General features: G+C 34.4%; 2 protein-coding genes across 2 annotated transcripts; one reads left to right on the top strand and one right to left on the bottom strand.

Annotated features, from left to right (window-relative positions):
• The first annotated feature begins 4,042 nt into the window (after positions 1 to 4,042).
• LOC136812813 (sphingosine-1-phosphate phosphatase 2-like) lies at positions 4,043 to 8,470 on the top strand. Its single transcript, XM_067069340.1, has 3 exons — positions 4,043 to 4,710; positions 7,089 to 7,178; positions 7,569 to 8,470. Exons 1-3 carry the CDS (start codon positions 4,141 to 4,143, stop codon positions 8,127 to 8,129), a joined length of 1,221 nt encoding a protein of 406 aa, XP_066925441.1. The 5' UTR covers positions 4,043 to 4,140; the 3' UTR covers positions 8,130 to 8,470.
• A 2,815-nt stretch (positions 8,471 to 11,285) lies between these two features.
• Positions 11,286 to 27,283, bottom strand: LOC136812812 (BRISC and BRCA1-A complex member 2-like). The gene is made up of 12 exons (XM_067069339.1): positions 27,095 to 27,283; positions 24,510 to 24,592; positions 24,194 to 24,285; positions 23,788 to 23,991; positions 23,596 to 23,670; positions 23,057 to 23,157; positions 22,069 to 22,165; positions 21,553 to 21,623; positions 21,007 to 21,095; positions 20,017 to 20,206; positions 19,672 to 19,762; positions 11,286 to 11,758 (listed from the first exon to the last, which is right to left on the bottom strand). Exons 1-11 carry the CDS (start codon positions 27,223 to 27,225, stop codon positions 19,702 to 19,704), a joined length of 1,194 nt encoding a protein of 397 aa, XP_066925440.1. The 5' UTR covers positions 27,226 to 27,283; the 3' UTR covers positions 11,286 to 11,758; positions 19,672 to 19,701.
• Between the last annotated feature and the right edge of the window lie 62 nt (positions 27,284 to 27,345).

The raw sequence follows: 27,345 nt of genomic DNA, 5'->3' as shown, positions 1-27,345 counted from the left end.
GCCACCAAATTTAATTCAATATTGTTTAGTTCACTTTTTTACAACCTCTTATAAATGGGGTCCATGCCCCCCCCCCACACTTTTTGGTAGACCATGTCATACGTTTTTAAGAGTTACTATTTTAAGCTGGTTTGAGACCAAATCAAACCACAAAAACTATTATTCTTCCCAATTAGATATCGTTTTAAGGTGTTTTGAGGGTGTAAAATGTGAAAAATTTTCTTCGTCGCCCAACTGGTGGGCGACATTCTTTTTCCAAAATGTTGGTCTCCTCACTCAAAATGGCTCGCCGGGGCCCATGCGATGGCTAGCCACGATGGCCAAAAAGATCTATAGAATATCTATAAGATCTATAAGAATATAAAAATATAATTCTTCTAAACCATTTACTTAATCGTGGTTAAAAATTGCAATGCATTGTTATCTTTTTTCTCATTTCTTTCATAAAATGAAATACCACAGACAGCGTACTTTCAACACAAAAAGTTTCAGCCTAAAATTCCACCTACGTTTTCTGATAGAGGGTACCTTTATTTTTTGTAGGTTTTGAGGGGTACCCGCTGGTAATAATTTTGCATTCGCTTATAGCTGGAAAAAAGTACAGATTTTTGGGTGAAGGCTGGAAAAAGGTACATTTTTCAGCTGAAAATACCTGGAAAAAAGGATGTTTTTGACCCAAAAAGCTGGATTTTTCATCTAAAATAAGTGTGGCCACCCTGTATATGTACAAGCAGATTTTGACAAAATTTCTGACAAATTTTTACCCTATGTAACATTATTGAAAAAATATATTATATCAAAAGAGAGAATTATAGTAAAAAATAGTATAAGAATATAGTATAAAAATAAATAATGATATGATATGACGTAGAGTTTCTAATGATTTCGAATCTGGATCAACATGTTACCTGACTTGCACAGTGAGTACCTGAAGGATAATTGGTTTGTCGAGAACTAAATTTGGCGAATTTGATTTGCTTCCGCCAAAAATTTTGCTGCCTATCCAAAATTAAGGTTTTGTCAAAATGATTGATGAAGACTTTTTGCTGCTTGATTAAATTAGTTCTCGCAATAATTAGTTCCCTTTGCTCAACCTCGTCCCCGTGTAGCCCAGGCTTTATTTACGTTACTGATTAACGCTAGAGAATACCTTGGTGTAGACTTGCAGGGTATAATCTAGCGCTATAAGTAAGCGTCAATAAGCTGATAATACGCAGGGAACGAGGTTGCCCTTTTGTTATGATAACCAAAGACATAACCCTTTTTCATCAGGACTTAACTAGCCTTAATTTTTATTTGATTTATATGGAACAATATATTTAGAAATCGCCAAAGATTATCTATTTAATATAATATGATAAGAACAAATTTTTAAAAAACAGTGTCGGATTTAGTGTTATGAATTTCACAAGTAGGATTACAGTATTATATGAATTTAATTTAGTATTACTCATTCTAAAGAATTTGTTGAAGTTAAAAGTATTCCTGGAGATATTTTCTTTTCCGAATAACTTTAACACGGATCTAGAAAGACAGCTTTTGAAAATCATTGAAATACGTCATTTACCTGGTTTCTTGCCAGGGACTCGGAATTTCCTAGCCGTTCACGTGTTGTTTTTTTTTGTAAGATAAGAACAGCCTGAATTTTCGATGCCTAAAATATTCTTAACATGTTCTTATTTTCACCGTTTTGTTAGTAATTTTGGCTGCATTTTGCTAAAAAATCGGGGCGACCCCAGACAGCCTTAAAATGTTCATTATAACATTTGTACAGCCCCAAGATGTGACCCCTGCCCTAAGATGTGTAACCTGCCCCAAGATGTGACCCGTTTGCCCCAAGACCCCAAGATGTGATCCGAAAAGCTGCCCCAAGATGTAACCCCACTTGCCCCAAGATGTGACCCCAAAAAGCTACCCTAAGATGTGACCACATAAAAAATCACTGAGAAATTGTAGGTTTTGGTAAATGGAGTTGATGGTTCTGGTGGATTTGACGGTTTTGGTGAATCTGCTGGTGGATTTGATGGTTCTGGTGATTCTGCTAGTGAGGGTGATGGTTCTTTTGAATCTGCTGCCGGATTTGATGGTTTTGGTGAATTTGCTGGTGGAGTTGATGGTTCCTGTGAATATACTGGTGGAGTTGATGGTTTTGGTGAATGTGCGGATGGATTTGATGGTTTTGGTGAATCTGCTGGTGTAGTTGATAGTTCTGGTGAATATACTGGTGGATTTGATGGTTCTGGTGAATCTACTGATGGATTTGATGGTTTTGGTGAAGTGTGGATGGATTTGATTGTTTTGGTGAATCTGCCGGTGGATTTGATGTTTCTTGTTCAATCTGCTGAGTGCTTGCTCTTTCAAATGACAATAGCTGTCATTTGCTGTGCAAAAAAATTAATTTTTTATTCTTGCCCAAAAAACTTTAACTAGGCAAAAGCTTTTGTCAATTTTCATTTCCGACTTGGTGTTGTTTATGGCCCTACATGCTTTTTTTTATAAGCAAGTGTATGTCCCTTGGTCAGGCTCGTGTATGCTTAAGTTCTCAATGCATCTAGGCATAGTTTATGCTTATTGTATGCTTAAGAATCATGCTTATGATTCACACCGAGCCAAGTTTTTAATTAGATTTCAGAAATTTTGTAAAAATTTGTTCAGGCTTTGGGAGCAGTGGAATGTTAGCGAGCCGTGGAATGTTTTATTTTTTACTTGACCTCTACCAAACCTTTTTAAACAGATAAAAATGACCTCTTTAAAAATATTTTAGGCTGACTTATATGCTCATGTTATGCTTAGGAATTTTGCAAATCTGAGCCTTCGTATGCTTATAAGCGTTATGCTTATAAAAAAAACATGTATTTGGCGTCGTCAAAATTGCGTAGTGGCATATTCTTATAAATATATTTAGAAACATTTTCCTCAAAATTTCAAATACAGTAGACTCTCGTTAATTCAAAGGGGGAAAAAATTTTGATCGAATTACAGAGTGTTCAAACGATAGAAAATCACGATAGTAAAGTTTTTTGACATGAATGATCGAATTAGAGAAAAATTATCATTTTTACAGATATTTTAACTCGAAAGTATGTACTTTTCCAGGAAAAATTTTGGGGGCCATTCATAACAAAGTGAGAAAATAGTGTAGTAGTTTGTCCATAAGTAAATTTCACATTTCTTTTCACCATGGCCCCCGTCACCGGGGGGCCAGGGGGGCCATGCTCCCCCCCCCAATATTTTGCAAAGTAATTTTTTTTACTTTAAAAGATCTTACATATACCATTTAGAGGGGTGAAAGATTGCTGAAAATACGAAAAAAATTGTTCGAATTATAGAAAGTTTCCAATAACACTTTGTTGTTGTTTGAATTATAGAAATTTCACCAGCCAATTTACCAAAACCATCAACTTCACCAGCAGATTCACCAAAACCATCAAATCCACCAGTATATTCACCAGAACCATCAACTCCACCAGTACATTTACCATCAAAACCTATAATTTCCCAGTGATTTTTTCTGGGGTCACACATCTTTTGCGAGACATCTTGGGGCAAGTGTGGTTTCATTTTATGATTTTAACGATCGTTTTATGTTCATGATCAAAAAAAGTTTCTTGAAATTTGATAAAAAGGCGTGGCCTCTCAGGAATGTGGCTCAGCCCAATCCTCTTTTAAAGTGCTTTAAAGACATTAGTAATATTCTCAGAATTTCTGAAAATCATGTTAATGACGTAAATGTCAATCATTCAAACATGATTTATTCACGTGTTATTCCCCAATCGATTTGATTGAATGAATCATAGAAATGCATTTTACATACTACAAAATTTTGATCTAATTGCCTTAAAGCTATAAGAACTTACACTTAAAAGCTAATTTTTCTATAAATTTATATAATCATAATAGAAAATTCATAAAACTTTTTCAGTTTTTTTCCAAATTTGATAAAAGATTACAAACATTTTTACTTAAGGTGAGTCTGTAAATTACACAAGCCCTTTGATTTCAATTCCAAGTTGCGAAGGGGTGGTTTCGCTTTTCAACTTTTACTATCAAAACCATTCAAAACAAACCACCACTCCCAGCCAGCCTCAGCAAGTTTTTGTATTCAGTTTTACTACAGTATCTTTCAAAATTTGAGACAAAATGTTGAGGTTTCTTGGAAAAGTGGAGAATGTAGTACGTTTCCAAAAGTTCTGTGGACTTTCTTGGGATGAGAATGCTGCATCTGGTGTGGATTGGAAGCAGAAGGAGGAATCAAAAGATTCAAAACGATTTTCTTCGACAAGTAGTGACGAAGGGAAGGATAGTGCATACAATAGCCATAATTCTTCAGAAGATAGCTCTTCTGACCACGAGTTACCAACAGATTTTAAGAACACACAACCTGTTAAATACACATACAATTCATTTCTTCATAACATTTTCTTCTTTGGAGCTGAGCTTGGAAATGAAATATTTTATATCACTTTTCTACCGTTTGTTTATTGGAATGTTGATGACTACATAGCAAGACGTCTTATCATGCTATGGGTATTTAATATGTATGCTGGCCAAGGTTTGAAAGATGTCTTGTGCTGGCCTAGACCACGCTCACCACCTGTTTTACGATTAGAAACAAATTATGCGGCAGAATATGGAATGCCATCAACACACGCTATTGCTGGCTCCATTATACCCTTTGGTTTAGTCTATTTTAGTTATGGAAGGTTTGAGGTAGGTTTTATGATACTCGAAATCCAAATATTATTTCTGCATTCTAATAATCTAAATTCCGGGGGGGGGGCACTTGATTTTGAAAACGACCGTATGTTCGGCCTAAAATCGGGTCTATAAAATCAGACCCTTACAGTGCAGGAAAAATTTGGCTGAAAATCGACCCTTATTGCTTATAGTGCAATTTTTCGAAATTTTTTGCCCTTTTTAGGGCAAAATTTTTTGAAATTTCTCAAATTTTACCTCAAAATTTGGTATTTTCTCAAATTTTACACCCTTACAGTGCACTTTTCAAAGTCCAAAAAACCTACCCTTAAGAGCCACACGTCCGGTATGTAGATCACTTGGAGTGACTGCCCCCCCCCCAAAGTCAAGCTCTGAAACATCTGTACTTCCCCATCATTTTTAAATGTATTTTTTTAGGTCTCTGTTTTTTTTCTGTAATTGAAGAGCTTCTAGAAAATTAAGATTAAAAAATCAAATCTACCTTGTATTTTTACAAGTTATACTGTGAGTGGTCCTAAAACCGACAGCCTTGCCTAAATCCGACCCCCCAAATAACTGCTATGAAAAAAAATCAATGTTTACAAACATTCCCTCTCCAAGCTGAACGATAAACTATTGCACTCGGGTAACTTAATGCATGTCCCAAAAATGCATTAATTTATCATTAACCATAACAAACTATACATTTTTGGAAGCGTATTTGGATGTAGAATACCGTATTCGGTGTAACTTAAATTCTTTCTCAGTATAATTAGAGATATCTTAAGAAAACCTCATTATGACGTCATGATTGATGACGTCATAAATACAAAAAGTTGAATATCTCGAGAAATATAAATCAAAACTTTATGAAATTTGGACCAGTGATAAAGTACATTGAGATGTTTCAAAAAGTTTTGAAACTTTTTCCCAAAAATGATGACGTCAGCAGAAACTGCAAGAATTCGAATTTTTGCGATAAAATGCTGACATCAGCAAATTTTTAAATTTTTTAAAAAATATTCTCCTCCTCTTGATGAGTTCTATCATTGGTCCAAATTTCATAAAGTTTTGAGCATTAGTTCTTGAGATATTGAACTTTTTAAAATTATGACGTCATAAATAATGACGTCATAATCACGTTTTCTTAAAAAAACTCAAATTCAGCGGGAAAAGAATTTAAGTTACACCGAATACGGTATTCTACATCCAAATACGCTTCCAAAAATGTATAGTTTGTTATGGTTTAGGGACTGGAACTGGGGCGGAAAAATTAATGCAATTCTGGGACATGCATTAAGTTACCCGAGCAATAACTCTCAAAATAAAACATCTAACAAGATGACTATAATGTCAAGATTTCAATTATTAATGTGATCATAAAGTGTTAAGTTGTAAAAATAATTACCTCCATTATTCTGCAAAAGGTTTGTTTTTATTTTAGTTTGTATTTTTGAAAGACCCCATCGGATTTAGGTAGGGCTGTCAGATTTAGGGCCACTCACGGTAATACTAAATCCAAAAAGTTGTATTTTTTAACGAAATCTCAAGGTCTTACAAATACCATTCAAAATCTCATGGTTTGCATACTTCCATGAAATTGCCAATAAGTTCTAATTCGGGGAATCTCCTGATTTTCTTTTTAATTATCTTTGTCATTGTTGGGAATTTGTTAAAAAATCCTTGTTATTGGGTTCGCTACCAGTCTTACATTGTAGCATACATATAGGGGCATTTTCAGAGAGGTTGCAAAGGGTTTAAAGGTCATTATACACTTTTAAGGGGGTTTTGTGCAGATTTACATCACAATCAGAATGTTACTGTTTTTACATGAACACTCAAGGGGGGAGGGTATTAAAAGGATTTTCGAAAATTTCTTGTATACCACCACCCCATTTTAGGGAAGTGGTATTTTAGTACCCATGTACTAAAATTTTTAGGGATACTTTTAAATTCAAACACTGATGCTTTATGAATTCTGTGAATTAAGTAAACATTAAAGACATTTGATTGGATGCAAAAATAATTGAACTTGGGAAATTTTCGTTAAATGGGAAAATTTTAAAATTTGTTAAAAAATTGCAAAAATTCTGAATGAATCACGAAAAAAATTCATAAAATTATGTACTAATTTTAGTACATAAATTTACAAAAACAAATCCTCAAATTTTAGTCCTGGGTAGTGGTATCCTGTCCTTTTTGGTATTTAGTACCCCATGGTAGTCATTTTTAAACATACTGTCCTAGACTTTAGTATCTACCCCCCCCCTGGATCACTTCATCTCTCATCTCAAGGTTGGTGGATTGAGGATATTTTATTTGTAAGTAGCCAGGTTATTTTTTTAATTGTTGATTTATAATAAAAATAATTTTCTGATTAACTCTATTTTCAGTATCCATTGTTATTTGGTTTGTTGTTTTTTGTTGCATGGACAAGTTTGGTTTGTTTGAGCAGGATTTACCTTGGCATGCATACCTTTCAGGTAACATAATTATCATAATTATCATAATTAACATAATTATCATACACTCATTTTCTCTTTTTACAATGAGACTTTTTTTACAGGAACAATAACAAACAAGCTCTATCACAATAACATGCTGTTTTTCAAATTTTATATACAGTATTTTTTGTAAAATTTCTTCTAATTTTGTTAAAATGAAAATAAAAATCTTCTAATTTTTAGTGCAAATACTGATAAATTTTGGAAAAATCTGCCTTTCTTTTCTGAATTTCTTTTTCTATGAAAGGAAGTAATATTTTTTGGAGAACTAATTGTTGCAAATTTTAATTCTTACTAAATTTCAATTACTCGCCAAAATTATACATAATTTTCAGATTGGTAACAATTATTTTTTATTCTTCAATCCAGGACATTGTTGCTGGACTTTCAATGGCGGCATTTGTAACAGCCTTGTGGCTTCCGTATCTTGATGGCACACTTGAAATCTTTCTCTCGTCTGCAAATGCATGGATTTTTATAATGCTTGTTCCCATTTTGATGATTTATGCTTTCCCTACAAAATCTATGGTCACACGAAACGATACTGCTACAATTATTGCTGTTGGTTGTGGATGTATGTTAGCTTCGTGGAATGAATACTATATAGATCAAATACCGTTACCGAACCCTTATGGAGAACCTGTCAAACCAATGTTTGGTACTGGATTTATCGCTTGGATTTTGTTCAGTGCAACACGGTTTATAATGGGCGTTGCTATATTGATTTCAATCAAAATTATAATCAAAGCTACAATGAAAACTATTGCCAACTTCTTTGAATCTCCAGAAATTTCAAATAAGAAGACAACAGAGAGAGGAGCAAACCAAATGTTTACACTTCCCTATATTTTTACTTGCTATGGTGCCATTGGGTATGCTGCAGCTTATATTGCACCTAAAGCTTTTGAATTCGTTGGACTTATTCATTAAAAAAATGACTGGATAGAATTTTCATTCTGTAGTGATTTCAGTTTGAATTTACGACCTGATACTGCCTGATAGTATAATTAGTATAATTGTCGATTTTAATACAAAATTAAGGACAGTTCGTTATGACATCTTTTTTTCAAAATTGGAAGTTTTTTCTTCGCATTATTCTTTTCTGGATTTCTAGAAATTTTCATTTACATCTTACAGTAGAGCCGTAAATAGCAAGGAACTCTTTATTTTTATACTATGATAAGTTATTCTTTAAATGCACTTCTGAGGTTGGAAAACACTGTAAATAGACTTTATTTTAAGCAATGATAAATAATACTTTTTCATGGAAATGTATTTTGATGATACAAGTGAGCTCCGTTTTGTTGGCACTTTTGTGTCAATTTCATTTATGCCTCCTCTTAAGGCTGCTGGCATTCACTAACGGATTCGTGCTCCTTATTATAGTATATACCACCTGGGGTTTTGTAGAGGTCTGCGATTCAGACTAACCTCCTCTGTTCAAGTAAACTATAGAAAAAACAAAGATTTTGACTATCAAGCCGAGTTATTGTCTACAGACAGAAAGCCCAAATACTAGTATGTTAATCTATCGCATCCGCTTGTCAAGATATTTCAAATTGCTATTGTTGTGCGTAAGCAGTTTTTAAGCTGATCAAATTACGATTTCTTGCTAATTACAAGCAGTACAAATAATTTTATTATCTTAGTAGGAATATCTTGTAAGTGAAATGCAATACACGTTTTTAATGCTTTGAAATGTTAAGAACAAGTTAAGAACATTTTAAGGCTTTGCCGACTCTAAAACAGCCGGTTCTTAGAAAAATGGGCAAAAATGCTTAAAAAATGGTAAAAATAAGAACATGTTAAGAACATTTTTTGGCCTAAAACTCAAAAGGTTAAGGACATCCGAAGGCTTCAAAATTTCTGGATTTTCTTATAAAGAAAACATGTATGCAATCAAAGCAGAGTTAAAGGGTGAGTAAGCAACTTCTGTCCAAAAAACATGATACAGCTATTTTCAGACCTATTTTCTTTGCATGCAAACTGTCAACACAAGTTCAATCTTAAAGATAAACCAGTATTGTTATTGCATTGCTAATATTGATGTATGATTGCATCATTCATTTTTGTTTGTTTAAGCCTGAGCTTATCTTTATCTTGACGTGATGTTTTTGCTCTCAAATGGTAAATTTTAGACAGGGACATCCTATTCCTTTGACGAGTGGAAGGTTCTAGTGCACTAAGGCTCTACTCCCGGTACTAGTACTAGTAATAACATGGTTTAGAGGGTGATTTGGGATTAATAACCCCAAGGTTCATTGAATACATTTCAAAATAGCCTGAACGTTTTTTGCTTTTTTTCGAAACTTATAAAAACATTCGAAACTATAAAAAACATTTGATTGACACTCTTATCTAGATTTGCTCAAAAATTTTGTGCAATATTCTGTTAACCAATCAAAATGCTCTGAAGATATTGTACGATACTTTTCAACCAATAGAAATTCTTGTTTACATCAGGGCGATTACAAAAAAGCAGTGTTATTACGGATTTATCGCCCCGTTCGTCCCTTACAAATCTAAGCTAAATGTAATCAACCATATAATTAACCCTAGAATTATGTAGTCGGTCCTAATTTTAGTTACCTCGTCAAAATGTAGTCACTAAAGGGCCGATTAATAATCAAGACCGACTAAAGATTTGGGCCATTTCTAAATTTACAAGAAGATGGAAAATAGAAGAAAGCTTAAAATACTGGAAAATAAGGGAAGTTTAGTTATAAACTTTTAATTTGGCCCAAATTTTTAGTCGGCCTTAATTTTAGTCAACAAGCTAAGATTTGGTCACTTAGGGCCGACTAAGTTAGTCGGAAATAGACTGTGGTCAAGGTGTAGTGGGATTTGAAAAATCTGGAATTAATCGGAATGGATTTTGATCTTGAAACAATTCTGCTGTTGGAGTTCTTTACTTGCTTTTACTTTTATAAATGTCAGCAAAAAAATTTCTAGATAGGTGATTTAACCAGTTGAGCTTGAACAAAAATGGGCTTTTTCTTGAAAAGATTTCCTCAAGGTTGGCCTATTGATAGATCTCTTACTGGATCATAGAGTGACAGTGGTTTCTAGGTCTGTGCTATTTTAGTTTTTTAAACGAAAAAAACAACAAATAAAAAACAACCATCAGATTAAATTTGATTTCCGCCAAAATTCTTGATGTATATTTTTTTGCTCCCTATCAAAAGTCAACCCTAGGAGTCCAATGACGAATGACCCTGGGCAAGATATCTCTTTCTGCAAACAAGCTCCTCGCTTCTCTAGCACAGAAATTTACTAATCCTTTTAGCTACTCCCAGGGATTTAGGATTTGAAAATATTTAAAACAGTACACGTTTGATTTTTGAACATAACATTGAAGTATTCTTCACCTTGATGGGAACAAAAAATACACAAAAAAATTCCCTAAAATCCCCAATGTATAACGTAAACTATTCTCTCTATTATTCAAATCTCAACTCAAAATTACGGTTAAAAGAGAGGATTTTTCATCTACAGTATTTTCAGACAAACTGTGGATTAAAATTCCTAAAATGTTACCAATCAAGGAGCGATGGCCAAGCAGTCAAAGACGTTAGCGTCTAAAACCAAGGATTCGCGGTTCGAATCCCCCACTCCTTCCAATGTTTCATTCAGTTCATAGATAGCCGAGCTGGCTGACCGTGGACCTCGTGAAAATCATCGAAAGACTGTCTAAAAATCCTAGATTATAGGCTATCCACGTAAAATATCAACTCTATCTATTATGTAGCCCGGGGTCCACTTAAAGCTTTTTTATAGACTGGATGGCGTGATTAAGTGGCCCGGTAGTATATGGTAAAATGCTTTTGCTAAGTAGTTTTATTGTTATTTGGATTTTTCAACATTTTTTTTCAAAATGGCGACCTCGCCAAACGCTCCTAGTCTACTTTACTGGACTCAGCGTCATAAAAAATTAGCAAAAAGCAAAGTTCAGCCAAAAGTAGATTCTAGTCTATCTATTATGTAGTTTTGTTATTCGGTTCTCTGCAACATCAAGGCAAAGTCATCGAGTCTGTAGAATCTGTGTCTGTATCTATGTAAAATAAAAATTAAAATCAAAACAAGAGCTACATCTAGTGAAATATTTAATTTCAAATGAAAAATAACTTTTAAGAAAAGTAAAAATGAATAAAACTTTCTACTTTACAAACTTCGAAATTTACACTCGCAATCGTTCTTAGTTAAATTTTCAATATCTGTGATTTCTGTGACGGCTCGTTTCAAATGGCAACTCAAAGCCATTTTTAACTGCACCGAACTGAAAACACACGTTCTGCGCTCTCCGTCCTTGCATATTAACGATTCGCATGTGCACTGCTTCAACGAATACGGATTAACATTATTACAAAACGCCCAAATCTCGGGTGTTGTTGTTGTACTTCTCTCTTCCATGCCGCCCTCATATTCACTTTCACTTTCGTTTTCTACAGCGTCGCGTTTCGAAAGAGATTCTAAGAATTCATCTTCCAGCGTTGACATGACGTCACGAGTACTGAGGTGATGGTGCTGTTTCAGCAAGCCTGATAAATAACTCGATTGACCTGAAAAAATAATCAAGACATAAATCACCATGGCAATTGTTTGAATACGAGGCAAGTGATGTTCGTGACGTAATTTATGAAAAGGTCTATCAAACCAAGATCCTTCCAATGGAGAAAAGTCAATACAATAACGAAACCTCTTCAAAGAACATTGTAAGAACATGTTTAACGCTTTAAAACCCAAAAGGTCCAATAAGGCTTTAAAAATGTTGACGTTCTTATACATCAGGTGTAAATTTTTTGACTACTCAACTCTTTAGATAAGGAGCGGGCACTGGGGGCTATTTTTGGTGTGATGGTGAGATAAGGAGCTCTATTAGACTCACAAATTGGACTAATAAATACCGTGAGATAGGGTAACTTGCATCAGTGGAGGCTAACATACATAGCCCTCAAATGAATGACCTGGCATTAAAATTAAAATACAAAGTTAAATCAAAACAAAAATTGTAGAGTAGAGCAGCGAGCAAAGCAGCGTAGTTTATTTGTTTTGAAACTTTGCTGCTTTGATTGGTCAGTCATTTGATGGCTATGCAAGTTTCCCTCTACTGATGCAAGTTACCCGACTTCACAGTACATCTTATTAAAAACAAAGAACTAGACCTTTTTCACAATCAATCTTATTTATCACCGAAACCTCAAAACAAATCTCCTAATTTCAACATTCTTTGAAATTGAAAATATTGAAAATAGTTTCTTTTTGCATTTTGAGGTTCATGATAGGATTTTATGTGTAGCATATGATGAATGAGGGAAAATGAAAATGGAAATAAAAAAAACTGATCGACAGGTAAACAATCAGTAAACTGATTGTAAATATCGTCTTTGCGGGGGTAACAGAAGGTATGAAAAATAGCATTTACATTATTTCAATTTAAGAGAGTTAGTATGACCATATTGTTCAATAATTCTATCAAAACATTTTCATTTTTATTTCTAGTTGAAGATTTCCTTTACTAATGCTTATTTCCAGTGAACAAGAAAAAATCTTTAATTCGAAGTTTCGATCTTATATCAGGCTTCCGTATCCAGAAGTTCTTTGCAGAGAATACTTGTAAACAAAACTAGACTTTGCTATAGTCTAAGAGAAATCACTATCTAAGAAATAAGCCCAAAACCGAAGGAAATTCGCAAACGGATTTTTTTTGCCGGAAAAGGTTTAGTGCTGGTTAAGTTTGACGTTTTCTTCGAAACTCTCTCGCTGTTTTTTCCTGTAAGTAAGTTTGCGACCGCAGTCGAGGGCGACCCGAAGGCTCCCTTTTCGTATAGCTGTCTACCTGAAGGTAGGGGAGGGTGCCACTCCTTTCCCTGAATTTCTCCACTTACCCTTGATCCATTTAATGATATACAAGGTTGGTCCAAATTCATGTTTCTACCTTTAGCCAAACTGGAGTTATTTAAAAGACAAGTTTTGCTGTCGTCAGCACTTTTTAGTTTTTGCGGTTTTTCGAGAAAATGAAGGCGTAAGCAATTAGGTAACACCCCTACAGCGAAACTTCATCATGGTATCCTTCGCAGTAAATCATTGGTTTGCTAATTTTCTGTCGGCTAATGGTCTTCAAAAATCATGTTAATTTTCATGTTTTTGAGACATGCTCCGAAAATAATACTCGGTCTTAGAATTAGCCATCATGGTATCTTTAAAAGTTCATTATTGGACGGCTTCGTAGTTCTCAGATATGTAATTGCTAGATTTTAGCCCTCAATTTAACGCAAAAAACGGGGATAAAATTTGAGAAAAGTCGTTAATTCGAAAAAATCTTTTCCAGCAAGACTTTTCGAAAAGCTCCATTTGCGAAATTTAGTTTTGGCGAACGCGTGAAAATTTATTTATTTCAAAATATCACTAGCGCCGTGATACTTTGGCATAACACGGGCTAGGGTCTGCAGAGGTTCTACTAGGATCATAATAAACTTTTTCATACATTTTCCAATGGTTCTACCCGAAAAGAAAAGAGTGTGGTTGTTAGAACGTTAATAAGGACTAAGACCTTTCCATCTCAATTTTTCCTACACTTATTTACAAATATTTTGATTATGGTCAACCCCCTTGTTTTATGAATGGCTCTATGAATTCTACAGGTTATTTAGTAGAAACAAGAAAGTTTTATTTTACACAATAAAAAACGGGGAGTTTGAGTGAGTTCTGCCAAATCAAATCAACATTTAATGAAATTCTCAGATCAATACATCGAATCCTTTTCTGACTCGACTCAAGCTAAGGAGGCTGGTTTGTTTTGACCACTTTATCAAAATTAATATTTAACAGTATAAATAAAATTGATTTTGCAACATGTAAAGTACCAATCTCCGAGCAGATTCTGATAAACTGCGTATGACACGTATTCACTCTTGAGGCCATGGCTTTAGCTCTTGTTTGGAATTACCTTTTCGTCTTTATGAAAGGGGCAATACGATTTCGCATATTTTGACTGAACAAAACCGGGGGGGGGGGTGTACTTGGGCAAAATGGATGTCGGGTATGTGCAAGCCATAAGGTCACTTTGTTTTAACCCCTCGAAAGTCTCTCAAAGGGATACAAAAACGATAAATTGGCATTGATAAGTCTCTGAAAGGTTCCCAAGATTACTTAATATAAAAAATTGACTCCCTCAAAGGGTCGTAAAATCTGGTAATTTTGAGCTAAAAATTGGAACAATAGTCTCTCAAATTTTTAGAGATCTTTCTCATAGGCCTAATCCACACAAAGTTATCTTTTCAATATGGAATGACATTTTCTTTCATCAAAAACGTACGGATTATTTAAAAAAAAAATAGAATTGAGATTCGATCTGTCGTCCCAAATCAATGGCGGGTGAAAATTAAAGACTATAATTTTTCCTTGACTTTCTCCTTTAGCCCTACGTGTCTTATGTGCCCGATGGAAATACCCAAAATCTTTTCAGAAACAGCTTCTAAATTTCCATATGAGAATACCCCAATCAGAATAACCTTTTTAACAGGGATTTGAAATAATAGTTGGAATAATTTGAAATATTATTTGAACAATATTTGATTTGAAAACAGATGGCATAACCATATTATGATATTTGACCTAAAAATTTCGGTCTTAAAATATTTGTTTTCAAATTTCCTTTGTATGCGATCCACTAAATCATTAAAGAAAAATCATTAATTCAAAATTTATTGTCGAATAAGAAAGGCAAATAAATACCTTCGTGATTTGAACCCTATTAATTGTTTTCTAGCCAGAAAACTTAGTGGGAACGGAAAAAATAGCACAATATTTTGCAGTGGGGATTTGCTTATTTGATTATATCCAGCGGGGAAAAAAATGGAGCATAATTTTCTGCTGGGGACAAAAGTGAGGGTGTAATTTTACACTGGGGATGATATTTTGCCCAATTTTTCCAGTGGGAAGGGTTCCCAGCGGGTCTGTGAGAAAGGGTGTTCCGGATGAGAGTTCCGTTATAGGTTATAGCAAATTTTGAAGTAAATAAATAATGAATTAGTAAATAGTAGATTATGTATTATGAGTAACGTGAGATAGACCAATAAACCGCAAACTTAGAATATGGATGTGAGCCGTCTTGAGATAAAAGATTTAAATTATTGCAGAAAATGTTTGAAGCTATGTGTTCTGAAAATTTTGAAATTATTAGCCATTATTCTTCTTCTTTCTTACACTTTAAAAATTTATTTTTCATTTTTTTGTTAATATTGAAGGAACAAGCTTCTCTTGAGTACAGCCTTACCTAGTAAATTTGGTGTATTTTGTCCATCCGAAACTCAATCTAGAGGACGTGGAGCAATTCATCTTAACTGACGTTTATCTACCTTCCAAGCGACCGTAGTGCAGTAGTAGAGCATCCGGCTACGGTTCGCAAGGTTGTGGCTTTAACCCCCAGCCGGGTCATACCAAAGATTCCCAAAATGGTACTTGATACCTCTCTACTTAATGATCAGCAATTAAGGTTAAGTGGAGCAATCCAGGGAGAAAGAGTGGCGCCCTCCCCTACCTTCGGGTAGATAGCTATCGAAAGATGAGCCTTCGGGTCGTCTCCGACTGCGGTCGCAGACTTACTTACTTTTTTACCTTCCAATGTCTATCTAAATGACTCTCATATGAAGAAAAATTTACACTGAAATATTGCTTTTCCTAGCCTCAAGGTCTCGCATTGAATAATCATGTTGGATGGACAAAAATGCAATAAAATTCGTAACAGGCCCTTTATTCAGTTAAAACTTTGTGAATACACGGGTTTCGAATTAAATTTTTGCTTAGCTTTAGCTTTGATCCCATGTAAATTTGCACGAAAAATATCAAGTAAACAGAACGAAAATTGGCCGTGTATCAAGCAATTTTAGCTCATTTTTCCATTTTGACAGACTTTATGGGTCATTATGAAAACAAAAAACATTAAAATAAAAAGTCAATCGTTTAATCATATTTCTTTTATTGAATTTAAAATAGAAAAACATCTTTTGAATGAACACCTGGCTTTCAAAAGAGAAGAAAGGAAATCTATCAACCTTTTATAAGGCATTTCCCCTTATCGCTCCTTTTATTTACTTGATTTTTTCTCTCGCGCCAGATTTAATTCGAAACCCGTGTATTCCCAGGAGAAATTTGAAAAAGAAAACAAAAATGTCCAGGATTAATACTGCACATCGAAATAAAAATTATAGAATAAAACTTACATAGAACTAAGCAAAGAGTAAAAATTACAATTCCAAATTTGAAGTTTTCCATGGCAAAATATGATTTGTTAAATTTAAAAAGTTCCCAAGAAAGTCGGAGATGTTGTGGACGATGGAGTAACTTGAACTAGAATGATTGTTTTTCCAGATTCCCCTATGTTAAAATCTATTTGCACGAAAATCCTAACAATACTTATAATAGGGGGGACTAAAACAGGGGACCCTAAAATGAATAGCACCTTCTTTTTCCTCTATTATTTAGTGTGTTTTTTTAGTTTTCCTCCTAATTTTGATAGAATCAACAAATTTAATAAATTATTGATTCGAGGCTTTGGTTTTTCAATTTCCTTTCGAATATAAGTAAACTTTTTTTTTGGCTTCATTAAAAACACTAACTGAACCCCCTGACTTAAAAAAAGAGAGGAATCGAAATTTAGCGTTTCTGACGCTGTTGTGCAATTCCATGATTCCATTATCAGTCTTACCCTATAAATATTAAGAGCTTTTCACAACTTAGAAAATAATAGTCTATATATTGAAACAGGCTAGATTTTGCTTTTTAATTGTAACTCCTTTTTGGATCCATTCCATTTATAAAATTTTGCTCGAAAGGAAAAATCACGTAATTTAACACTTCTTGAACTATTATCAAAACATAACATAGAGCCGATATTAAAGTCAATTCGCTGAGAGCCTCCCCAGCAACCCTGCCCTCACCACGCCAAATTGCCAAATATTTTTCTTAAAACTAAAAATAAAAACGCCAATATCTATTCATTATACGAAAAAAAAGTGAAAAAAAGACCAAAAAACGCCCGTCATGGAGAAAATGACGATTTACGTCATCACAGAAACCGCTAGTGAGGGGGCGGGCTCTTCATTGCTTTTCATTTTTACTTAAATCTTTTAATTGAAACAAATTATGTTCCGTTAAATAGGACTTTGAAGCCTCCTTGTAATTGTGATAAATTTTTAGCATTCATAAAAAATGATAAAAACAAAGAGTACCTAATCGTAAGAGAATCTTTGAACTTAAAAGTCAGGGTCGATCCTTTTTTCATTATTTTAAAAATAAATTTGATTTATTATTAGAAAATAAATTTGATTTATTATTAGATAATTTCAATTTAAAACAAATTAATATCCGAATCGGGGATAAAAGAAATCAATTGTACCTAAATCTTTTTGTTAAAGTGCAAATTTTCACACGAGTTCAACATTTTAGTTTTTATCTTAGAAGGAGTGTGATAAATGTAAAAAAAGGATCAAGATTATTTCAAAGATAGCTTCTCAAAACGTTGCAAAAACCTGGTTTCCCCGTGGAAGTCTAACTTTATTGAGAAAAAAGAAAATGAAGAAAATCAAAAATTTGTTGTTTTTTTCTCGAAAGATCTGAACCCTTGATTTGGGTTTTAACCTAAAAATCGACTTTTGTTATTGCCCAAAAATGAAAATACACAAGTTACCACAAAAGTCCAAGACAAAATAAGACTTATTTTCCAGTCTTGTCTAGTCTGAGGTACCCTCACACAACCCAAAAAATAATATTGAAAGAAGATGGAAAGAAGATACGTGCTGCAGTGCCGTAGCAACTGGGGGGGGACAAGGGGAGGCTAAGCCCCCCAATAATTTTTTCAAAAATGGTTATTTTTCAAAATGCAAAGTTTTTCTTTTTTAATTTGTCATAATTGTCTTTATGTGCATGTTTTGAGTGTATTTTTAAGCAATCTAGACCTCTAATTTTCAAAATTTTTCCCCTCAAGCCAAACCAGGGTTGGCCCTCGCGGTGTCACTAAACTTCAGCCCCCCCAATATGAAAATGCTTCCTGCGGCACTGTGCTGATATGATTGAATAACCGTATTCAGGCTGTTTTGCATTTCTAAAGTTCAAAAAAGACCCGGAGGGGAAGACTGGATATGAAAACTACCGTATACGTGGTTCAGCTAAATTTGAAAAATTTTAGACAATGAATATACCCAAACTTTTGTCCATTTCTCAATCTTATTAACGATCACACAGAAATAATGAGCAATTTTCAGGTTTATTAGAAATATTATTGGAATATTGAAATCTTAAAACCAAGTCAAAAAGAATACATTCTATTCAATTTTCGGGCTTTTAGAAACCTTAAAATCATAAAAGTGCAGAATTGAAACAATATGCATAGTTGGCTATTACAAAGTATGTAACCCAAGAATTCCCGAGTGTTTGAGCTAATTCTCTGAAAATCCTGTTCCCCTTAAATACAACTTTTTTATAAGAACATTCAAAAATTAAGCTTTTAGATGTTCTTAAGTTTTTGGGTTTTAAACCTTTTAATGTTCTTAACGTGTTCTTATATTCACTATTTTATGAGGATTTTTGTCCATTTTCGTAAGGAATCAGGTGTTTTAGAGTCCACCAACGATGTAAAAATAATAGATAACCAACTTGCCTTGATTCTCAAAAACCATCCGTGTTACGGTTGTAAAAATAAGAATGACATTTTGCATCGTAAAAAGTGCAATTAAATAAAAACTTGCTTCATTTGCAACCTTCTATTGGACATAATCGATCACGTGATGTATATTTTTCCAAAATTTGGGTTAGAAAAAGTGTATTTTCCTATAGGCAGCCTCACAGAAGGAATTTTCTAATTAGATATTATTGTTCTATAAACATTCATCTGTTTATTTTGTATCATGCAACCTTCATGCACTTTTCATACGTGAGATATCGCATTTCAAATCACACATATATTTTTCAGATAACAGCATTTTATGAGCGTTTATTTATCCAGATGAAGATTAAGTGGTATCAGGCCGATCCGTAGTCAATTTGTCTAAAGATTGGTACCTTTATCTTTTGAAAACAATTTGCAGTAAATAAAATTCAAATTTTCTATCAATTCAGTGGATGTCAAAAAGTGTGTCAAAATCTAGCTAAAAGCATAACACGCACTGCACACAGAGCTTTTTAATAGAGTGCTCATTTCAATAGGAAAACAATGGTTGTTCTCTTGGGAGAAGTGCCTTCTAGAGGTAGTTGGTTATCTGTTATTTTTACATCGTTGAGTCCACAAAGCGCCTTAAAAAATGTCCTTAATTTGTTCTTAAAATTTTAGTCTTCGTAGTCAGTCGGGCTCATTCTTAAAAATTTATATATACCGTTTCAAGCAAATGAAAAAAATTGATGTTTTTGATTAAAAATTTGATTAAAGGCGTTAAGAAATTTCCCACACAAAGAAAACCTTAAAAGTTTTCTATCTTACCGTGATTTTCTCTTGTATATGACCGTCTTTTCATTGGACTCCATTTAAGACGACTTCTCTCAATTCTTCGACTGTTTTGTTGATGGCTTCTCTGTGAACGAAAAAAATAGTGTGTGAAGAACATTCGCCTACATAGAACTCATTCTCATTGAACTTAATTTGCGGGATACTACCGCTGTGCTGAGCACAAAATCCATTCTTCTTTGGAAACCTTATCAAACACAAAACATTTGGGCAGAAGTATTTAATTTCCTGATATTCTCTCTAGGGACACGTACATACCAAATCAAATGATGATAATGACTTAGAATGATCGTCTGGCTACATCTCATTAACCGGACTTACCGTATGAACGCCACTCTGATGTCTTCATTCTCATTGCATTCTCCAACACCATCACCAGCACCAGCAACATCTTGGAAACATCCTTCTAAGGGCACTTGAAGTTTCGGTAACTTTGAAGCACCGTCCACATTGTAAATGGATTGTAGCACCATCTTCGGAGATTTTTCAGAATAAAGACGCGTCAATGAAACTGAAACATAAACCATTCCATTGGGCTTTTCCAGAAAAAGATTTTACCCCCGCTGTTGAGGATATTGATTTTTCGAAGTATCGAACCCCTACTTTATTAGTAAAGACCCCCTGGATATTCACTCTTAAAAATATGCTCAACCCCCTGGATATCCATCTTAGAACAAAAATCGTTAATCCCCTGGATATCCGATATCCTCAACAGCGGGGGACTATTTCTGAAGAAGCCTATTGGTATCACCCTTTTGTAATCCCATCTCTTATCTTGATAGAGGGGATGCGTATCGCGAATGAAATTCCCGTCCGAGAGTTACCCCCAACAGGCTGATTGAACGTTTACGCTTTTTGTGTATCTTCACTCCAAAAACGAAGGAGAGTCAAATCAGTCTTATCAAAGTTGTGTTATGGCAATAAAAACACGCTATAAATTGAAACAGGTAACCTCAAATTTAGGGTGACTCTCGTACGGGAATTGGATGCGTGCAGCCTAACTGCAGACTGGCATCTGATTCCCTCTTCTTAAACGATCTCCTCTTCATTACACCCAGCAAAGTAATTGGTACAAAAAAAGCAAAGTATCCATTTCCGACTAGAAAGAAGCAATTCCTCCTTTCGTTTATACCTCCCTTTCCTAGTTTTCTAGAGAGGTGTTATCCCGTTTAAATCAAAATTTTAATCATGAAGTATAGAACATGTCAGCTAAATCCGGCCCAAGGGTTAAAAGACACAGCAGTAACAGACATGGAGAGATTCTCACAATAAACTCACAATAAACTCACAAATAACATTGATGAATCTTACCAAGAAGCAAACAAGCAAAACCATCCTCGCGTTCCACCATAAAACATGCTTCAAGGAACAATTTGGTATCATATTCAACTATTGCTGAGCTATCATATCAAAGCAAAAAGAAATAATTTAATCAAGTTAATCCCTTCTGAAATAATTCTCCTGTTTTGTAAGATAGAAGTTTTTTTTTATAAGAACAAACTATATAAGAACATAAGACTTCGATGGCCAAAATATTAAGAACAACAACTTAAGAACATTTTAGCTTTGTGGGCTCAAAGCAACTGTTTTCTTAAGAAAATGAACAAACATATTTTCCATTAGACTTGTAATAATATAGTCCTTAGTACGAATTAGGCTTTGATTAGGAGAGACTTCGGCTATTTCAGCATTATCAGATTAAAACACCACGAGAGATTTGGTTCTAAGTTTACCAAGGTAGATTGACTGCAGTGCATTGATTTCAGACTTAAAAATTTTAGAGACATTAGATCTTATTGTAAACTCAAACCCAGACCCTTTCATGAATCAAAGAATTCAAAAAATTTTCTGTCCAACCTTCCAAGTTCTTTGATTAGTAATGATATGAAATGTCTTCGCATTTGATATCCCTGACTGACCATTTCGACCTAACAAAGAAGAGACGACACAACAAAGATCATTTTCTGCATTTTAGTATTCTAGCTGAGCTTATCAAAAATAAATATTATAAATTCTTGAAAAATGTAGGAATTCTTAACATTTGAAATTGGTCACACTTTGTAATAATTCAAAATACCTTTTAATACGGAATTAAAGATAGGGGAATTGGTATGGAAGGATTTTTTCGACTTTTTCTTACCCAATTACGTATTACGTTTTATTATAGTAGACTCCCGCTAATTCGAACTCGAACGGGGAATCTTATTTGTTCGAATTACAGAGAAATTCGAATTATTGAAATTATGTTAAGAGAGTTTTTCCTTGATGGGGAAGGGGAATATATTCGAATTATAGAGAGATTTGAATCATAGAAGTTCGAATAAGCGAGAGTCTTAAAGTGCATTATTAATTATAAAAATAAAAGATACTAACAGTATTTTGTACAAGCTTAGTCACTTTCTCCACATACTTTGATAAACTTAAAGAACCATATGATGGAATCCGAAGATTTGAGCTGCCACCTAACACACTAAAAGAACAAAATATTGATAATTGCACTTATTATCCGACGCGCGTAAATAGCGACATTTGATTGGCTTCTTTTCTGTCCAATATTTTCGAATATATAGCTTCCATGGAGGCTACATATTTCAAAAATTGACGTCACACAACGAGTTCAATGGCAATTGAGCATCTTCTTTTTGACGTTACGTCACAAAATAAAAATAAGACTTTTGAATAAAAAACTACCAAGAAACCAGATTTACGAGCTTATAAATTGGAATTATGTTTGAAAACGAGAAATGTTTTAGCGATAAACGGATAATAAACCATTTATTTGGACGCAGTCTCATCCAATATGAAAAATATTGGATTCGACTTTGTCCAATAACTGCTTGATATTACCCCTTAGCAGCGGAGACTTTCTTCTAAGGCAAGTGATAAAATCTAACCTCCCACAATCTGCGTCAAAATATATTGAGAATTTTGGCGAAAATTTTCTCGTTTTTCGAAATTAAAAGTTCGGACGAGAAAGTTGCTTTTAGGCTATTTGTTAAATTTATTCGAATATTTCAATATGGAAGGGGTTTATAGACTTCCAGTCTATATTCTGAGCCGTATTGGACCATTTTTGAGCTTTTGGATCCTCAGCGTTAAAACTTGACCCTTCCAACCTAAGTTAGAGCAGTTAGACCCTATCGTTTGTGGCTATAAGATTTGTGGGCTTTTTCCTTTTTTTATCGAATATTACGACCTTGATTGCTCCCGATGAAAATTTCGAAAAGTCAATCTAGACAATAAGACATGGCAAACGTACCTCTCACGCTTAGGATCTTAGCCAGAATAACTTTATCTATTTCGTAGCTAACCAAAACAACAGGAAAATTATAGTTAGATAAAAAACTACTTTTCCAGCTACCTGATGAGCGAGTTGTTGAGAATCAATTTTGAGGAGACTGATGTTTGATTTGGTGATTCGTATTTTATGTGAAGATATGATACATCCTTCCCTGAATTCTTCTAAAAAAGAAGAGAAAGCATCTATCACTCTGATCACAATGATCAATGCAAGCTTGGCGACTCAGCTCTGGTTTAGATGGCCCACTTTTCGCCCTGCTTATTCTAAATGTGAATTAAAGGGGACGTCGGCTTTGGGATATCATTTTTGGCATTTTTTGAGAGAAGATGCCTACAATGAAAAAAAGTGATTTAAAAAAAAATGAATAAAAAATCTTGGCTGAAAGAAAGTTGGATGTTTATAGTCAATGCATATCCCTCTTTTGACATCAATGCAATGACTTCTTTCAATAGGCCCTCTTCAATAATGGTTCTAAATCTAACTAAAATTAACTAATACCAACTACTTAGCTGAAAAAAAAAGCTCAAAACTGTAAATAAGATTTCACTTCAAATCAAGCTTGCAACAATTATCTCAAATACCAATATTAACTATGATACCTTTTTGAATGTTGGTGGTACATCTGAACAGTCACATTTGATCGGAACCAAAAATGTTATGATATCACTGTATGTCTGAAAAGAAGAATAAAGTCATATATCTTTTATGATGTTTTGTAAACATTAAAAATGTAAAAATATTTATTTGAAAGGTTATAGCTTAAACCTTTGCGATCTGCTCAATATACTAACATGTGCTTTCTGCCCTCCTTTCGCAATCTGTAGTTCACATTCATTAGCCAGTTCTGAATGGTCCTTGAAGAATATTTGAAATTCTTCTTTTATTTGATCGTAGCATTGAAGTTTCTCTTTTTGATATTGCACATATGATCGAGAAAGTTCCAGAACAAACTCTTGCAATTTTGTGTCTTTCTTAATGTCCCAGTCAGACAAGCTCTGAAATTTTCAAGGATAAAATGTTTGTTTTACAAAAGTGGAAGAAGGGAATCCAATTTCTAATGATCAAAAAGGCTTACAAGAAGTTCTGTTCTGAGGAAAGTTTGGTCAAGAGATTGACTTAAGTTAAAAACTGCTGTGGACCATCGAAAGTTTTTGAGGAATTGTGGAACATAAAAATAACTGATTCTTAAAAATGCACAGTGTATGAGGTAATATCCGGATTAAACTCTTCGTCTTCTTCAGCAAATATCACATCTGGAAAATGATCTGCATGCTCTAGATTGAATTCCCCTGAAAAAAGAAACGTGTTTTAAAATTAGTTAAAATATTCCACAAAAACAACTTCTAATTAAATATCATCTACCTTAAAGGAAGAAATTTTGGCAGAAAGAAAATTTGGCGGATTTGGCGGATTTGACTGAAATCAAAAACAAAGGTTTCATTTTAGTTTAGTACAATTATAGTACAATTAAGAAAACAATTATAAATCTGAAAACATAAAAATTAAAACATACAAATGCAAGGTGAGTCAGCAACTTCAATTTGTACATCAAATATATTTTTGATTTGCTCAGAATCACTTTGCCAAGGATTGAACCTACAAAAATTTTAAATAATGTCTTTAAAATGAAAAAAATAATATAAAAGTCGACAAACTAAATTATGCAACAAGTAAAACTTGCATAAAACGACATGACATCACCTCCTACAAAAAGTCTATAGAAAAACATTAATATTTTCCTTTACAGGTGGCATACGATTTGGGAGGTCTTCCTTTGGATCAGATTGAATCTCATCTACTTCTAGTGGGTAGTTATTTTTCTAAGAACTTTGAGCTATGGCTTCTTTTGTAAATTTAGATTGAGTTTCTAATGAGGATATTTGCTCAGCAAAGCTGTGCATTAATGAAACTGTTGGTCTCTGGTGGGGGTTCAGAGGGGGTTCTATATAGCCAGACGATGTCAATCGAGGGAATCGCACGCCAAATGAACTCAATCGAAAGCAATATTACCCTGGATTTGCCGTTTGATTGCTCCGATTAGGGGCCCTTGACAAAAAACTTTCAAATTTTTTATTGGCATTGGGCTGATAAGGCCGAGACTGAGTCCAACTACATACCAATAAAAAAACAAGTATTAGGAAGAAAATCTTTTCTGCCAATTTCTTCCTCATTTCGTCCAAAAACTCCACTAAAAGCATGCAATTTCACTTGCTTTCACCTTCGCACGCAAATTTGCAACTTTAAAAGTACAGCTTTGAATTAGCTTAATTAGCTTAAAAAAACCTACTTTTTCATTGGCCAGGGCGCTGCCTTTTCTTTCAAAATGTTGCAACTTCATTGCACCTTTTTAACTTTCGTTTTGATTGACAATATCAATGCGTTGTATGAACAAACTCAATGTTGGTGCAAATAGACAAAAACTCAACGATAATGGGTGCAAAGGCGAGATCAACAATAACGGGTGCAAAGGCAAGATCAATGATAACGGGTGCAAAGGTGAGATCAACTCGATAGGGGTAGAGGGTTTGAAGCTTATCGGCCCAATGCTGATAAAAATTTGAGTGTTTTTTTACATTCAATTGTATTCATTATATTATACGTTTGATTGATTCAATTGCAATTGCTTGCATTAATCACTCTCGTCTCGTGCGGTACTTACCCGCTTGCTCTTATCTGATTTTCCAATGGCCTATTGAGGCGGTCGCCCAGCAACCTATGCTCTGCTATAAAGCTCTAGAGTAGTTGGCTACCTTCAACTGAGCTAACTTGGGACAATTGGTCGAAACATGAGACTGTTGATATCTGGCCTGTATTGTTAAATCTCTTTGACAACAAATTTGTTTTGATAACTCCACCGAGTTTATCAATCATACTTTCTGCCATAGCACGTCACGATAACTTTCACTGATAGCGTGCCCTTTTTAACTTTTTTGTTTTCATTCAAAATGACTGGCACCAATTTGAGAATCAGAGAACGCCCACCTCCTTACCGCCTATCGCCCCATGGGACTTGCAAATAACCAGTCATGTAACTTGCTGCATGAGATTACCTTCGATCATATTGAATACCTTTGATTATATTGAGTACTTTCCAGCCTCCGATTTTATCAAATATGTTTCCAGTTTCCAGTAGCAGCGCCTCAAAATAATCTGAAACCAAGTCACACCAAGTCTAGTTCCACCAATTTTTTTAAGGCACACGATTCACGCGCGAAAACCACTTTTATTTTCTCTGACCAATCAGAATGTGCGATATGAGTTACTTGAGGAAACCCAGGGCAAAGTCACACAAAATGGCGGGGAAAATGGCTGGGAAATAAGGGGGTCAATCTTTAGGCCAGCAGGCCCAATTGATAGTTTGGTTTTACCTGTTTTTTTATCGGTATGTAGTTGGACCCCCCCCCACCCCCTTATCGGCCTAATGCCGATAAAAAATTTTAAAATTTTTTGTCGAGGATCCTTAATCAATAAGTGGTTGTTCGATTACTTCGCACATTATCCAGACGGTGTCAATCGAACGAATCGAACGCCGAATCAATCGAACGCAATTGAGCGCAATCGAATAATTGCAATTCGATTGTCGAACGCAATCGAATGGCAATCGAATATTACCCAGAATTTGCTGTTCGATTGCTTCGATTACGTTCGATTGTATTCGATTACGTTCGATTGATTCAATTGTATTAGATTTTATTCGCTTTAGTATGGTACTTAAGCGCTCGGCCGCCCACGCTAAGAAGCTCTAACAGAGTGATCCAATTTAATTTAATCGCAATCAAACTCATCGTACATAATCGTAATCGAACGATATCGAAGATTAATCCAATGTTATTGACAATCAATCGAACCAATCGAACATAGTCAACAATCAATCGAACCAATCTAACCTTACTCGAACGCAATCGAATATTACCCAGGAATCGGCCGTTCGATTGAGATTCGATTACGTTCGACAATCGAATCGCAATTATTCGATCGCGTTCGATTACGTTCGATTGGTTCGATTGCGATTTTTGTTCGAAGTTGTTCGATTGACACCGTCTGGCATTATCGATTACTAGATTTATAGTACCGTCTATGAAATTTAATTTACTGTACCTGGATTTAGTTTTTTCAATTAAAACCTGGACTCCTTTCAATCCTAAAGAAAATTCTCTCAATTTCTTTATCTGCTGGTCTAAATGCTTTTGAGTATCCATCATGTTCTTGTGTGAGTTTGCTCCAGCCATGCTTCTTTCCACAAAATTTGGCGCGAATTTTGCATCGTCGCTACTTGATCTACCATTTTAAATAGTATTCCTTTCTTGCTCCACAACCGATTTCTATGAATTTCTTTCTGACCACGACTG

The sequence above is a fragment of the Clytia hemisphaerica genome, unplaced genomic scaffold (assembly GCF_902728285.1).
Source record: "Clytia hemisphaerica strain Z4C2 unplaced genomic scaffold, Clytia hemisphaerica genome assembly, whole genome shotgun sequence".
Lineage (NCBI taxonomy): Eukaryota > Metazoa > Cnidaria > Hydrozoa > Leptothecata > Clytiidae > Clytia > Clytia hemisphaerica.
Note: the sequence above shows the minus strand (reverse complement) of the source record. Positions and strands in the feature narration are given on the sequence as shown.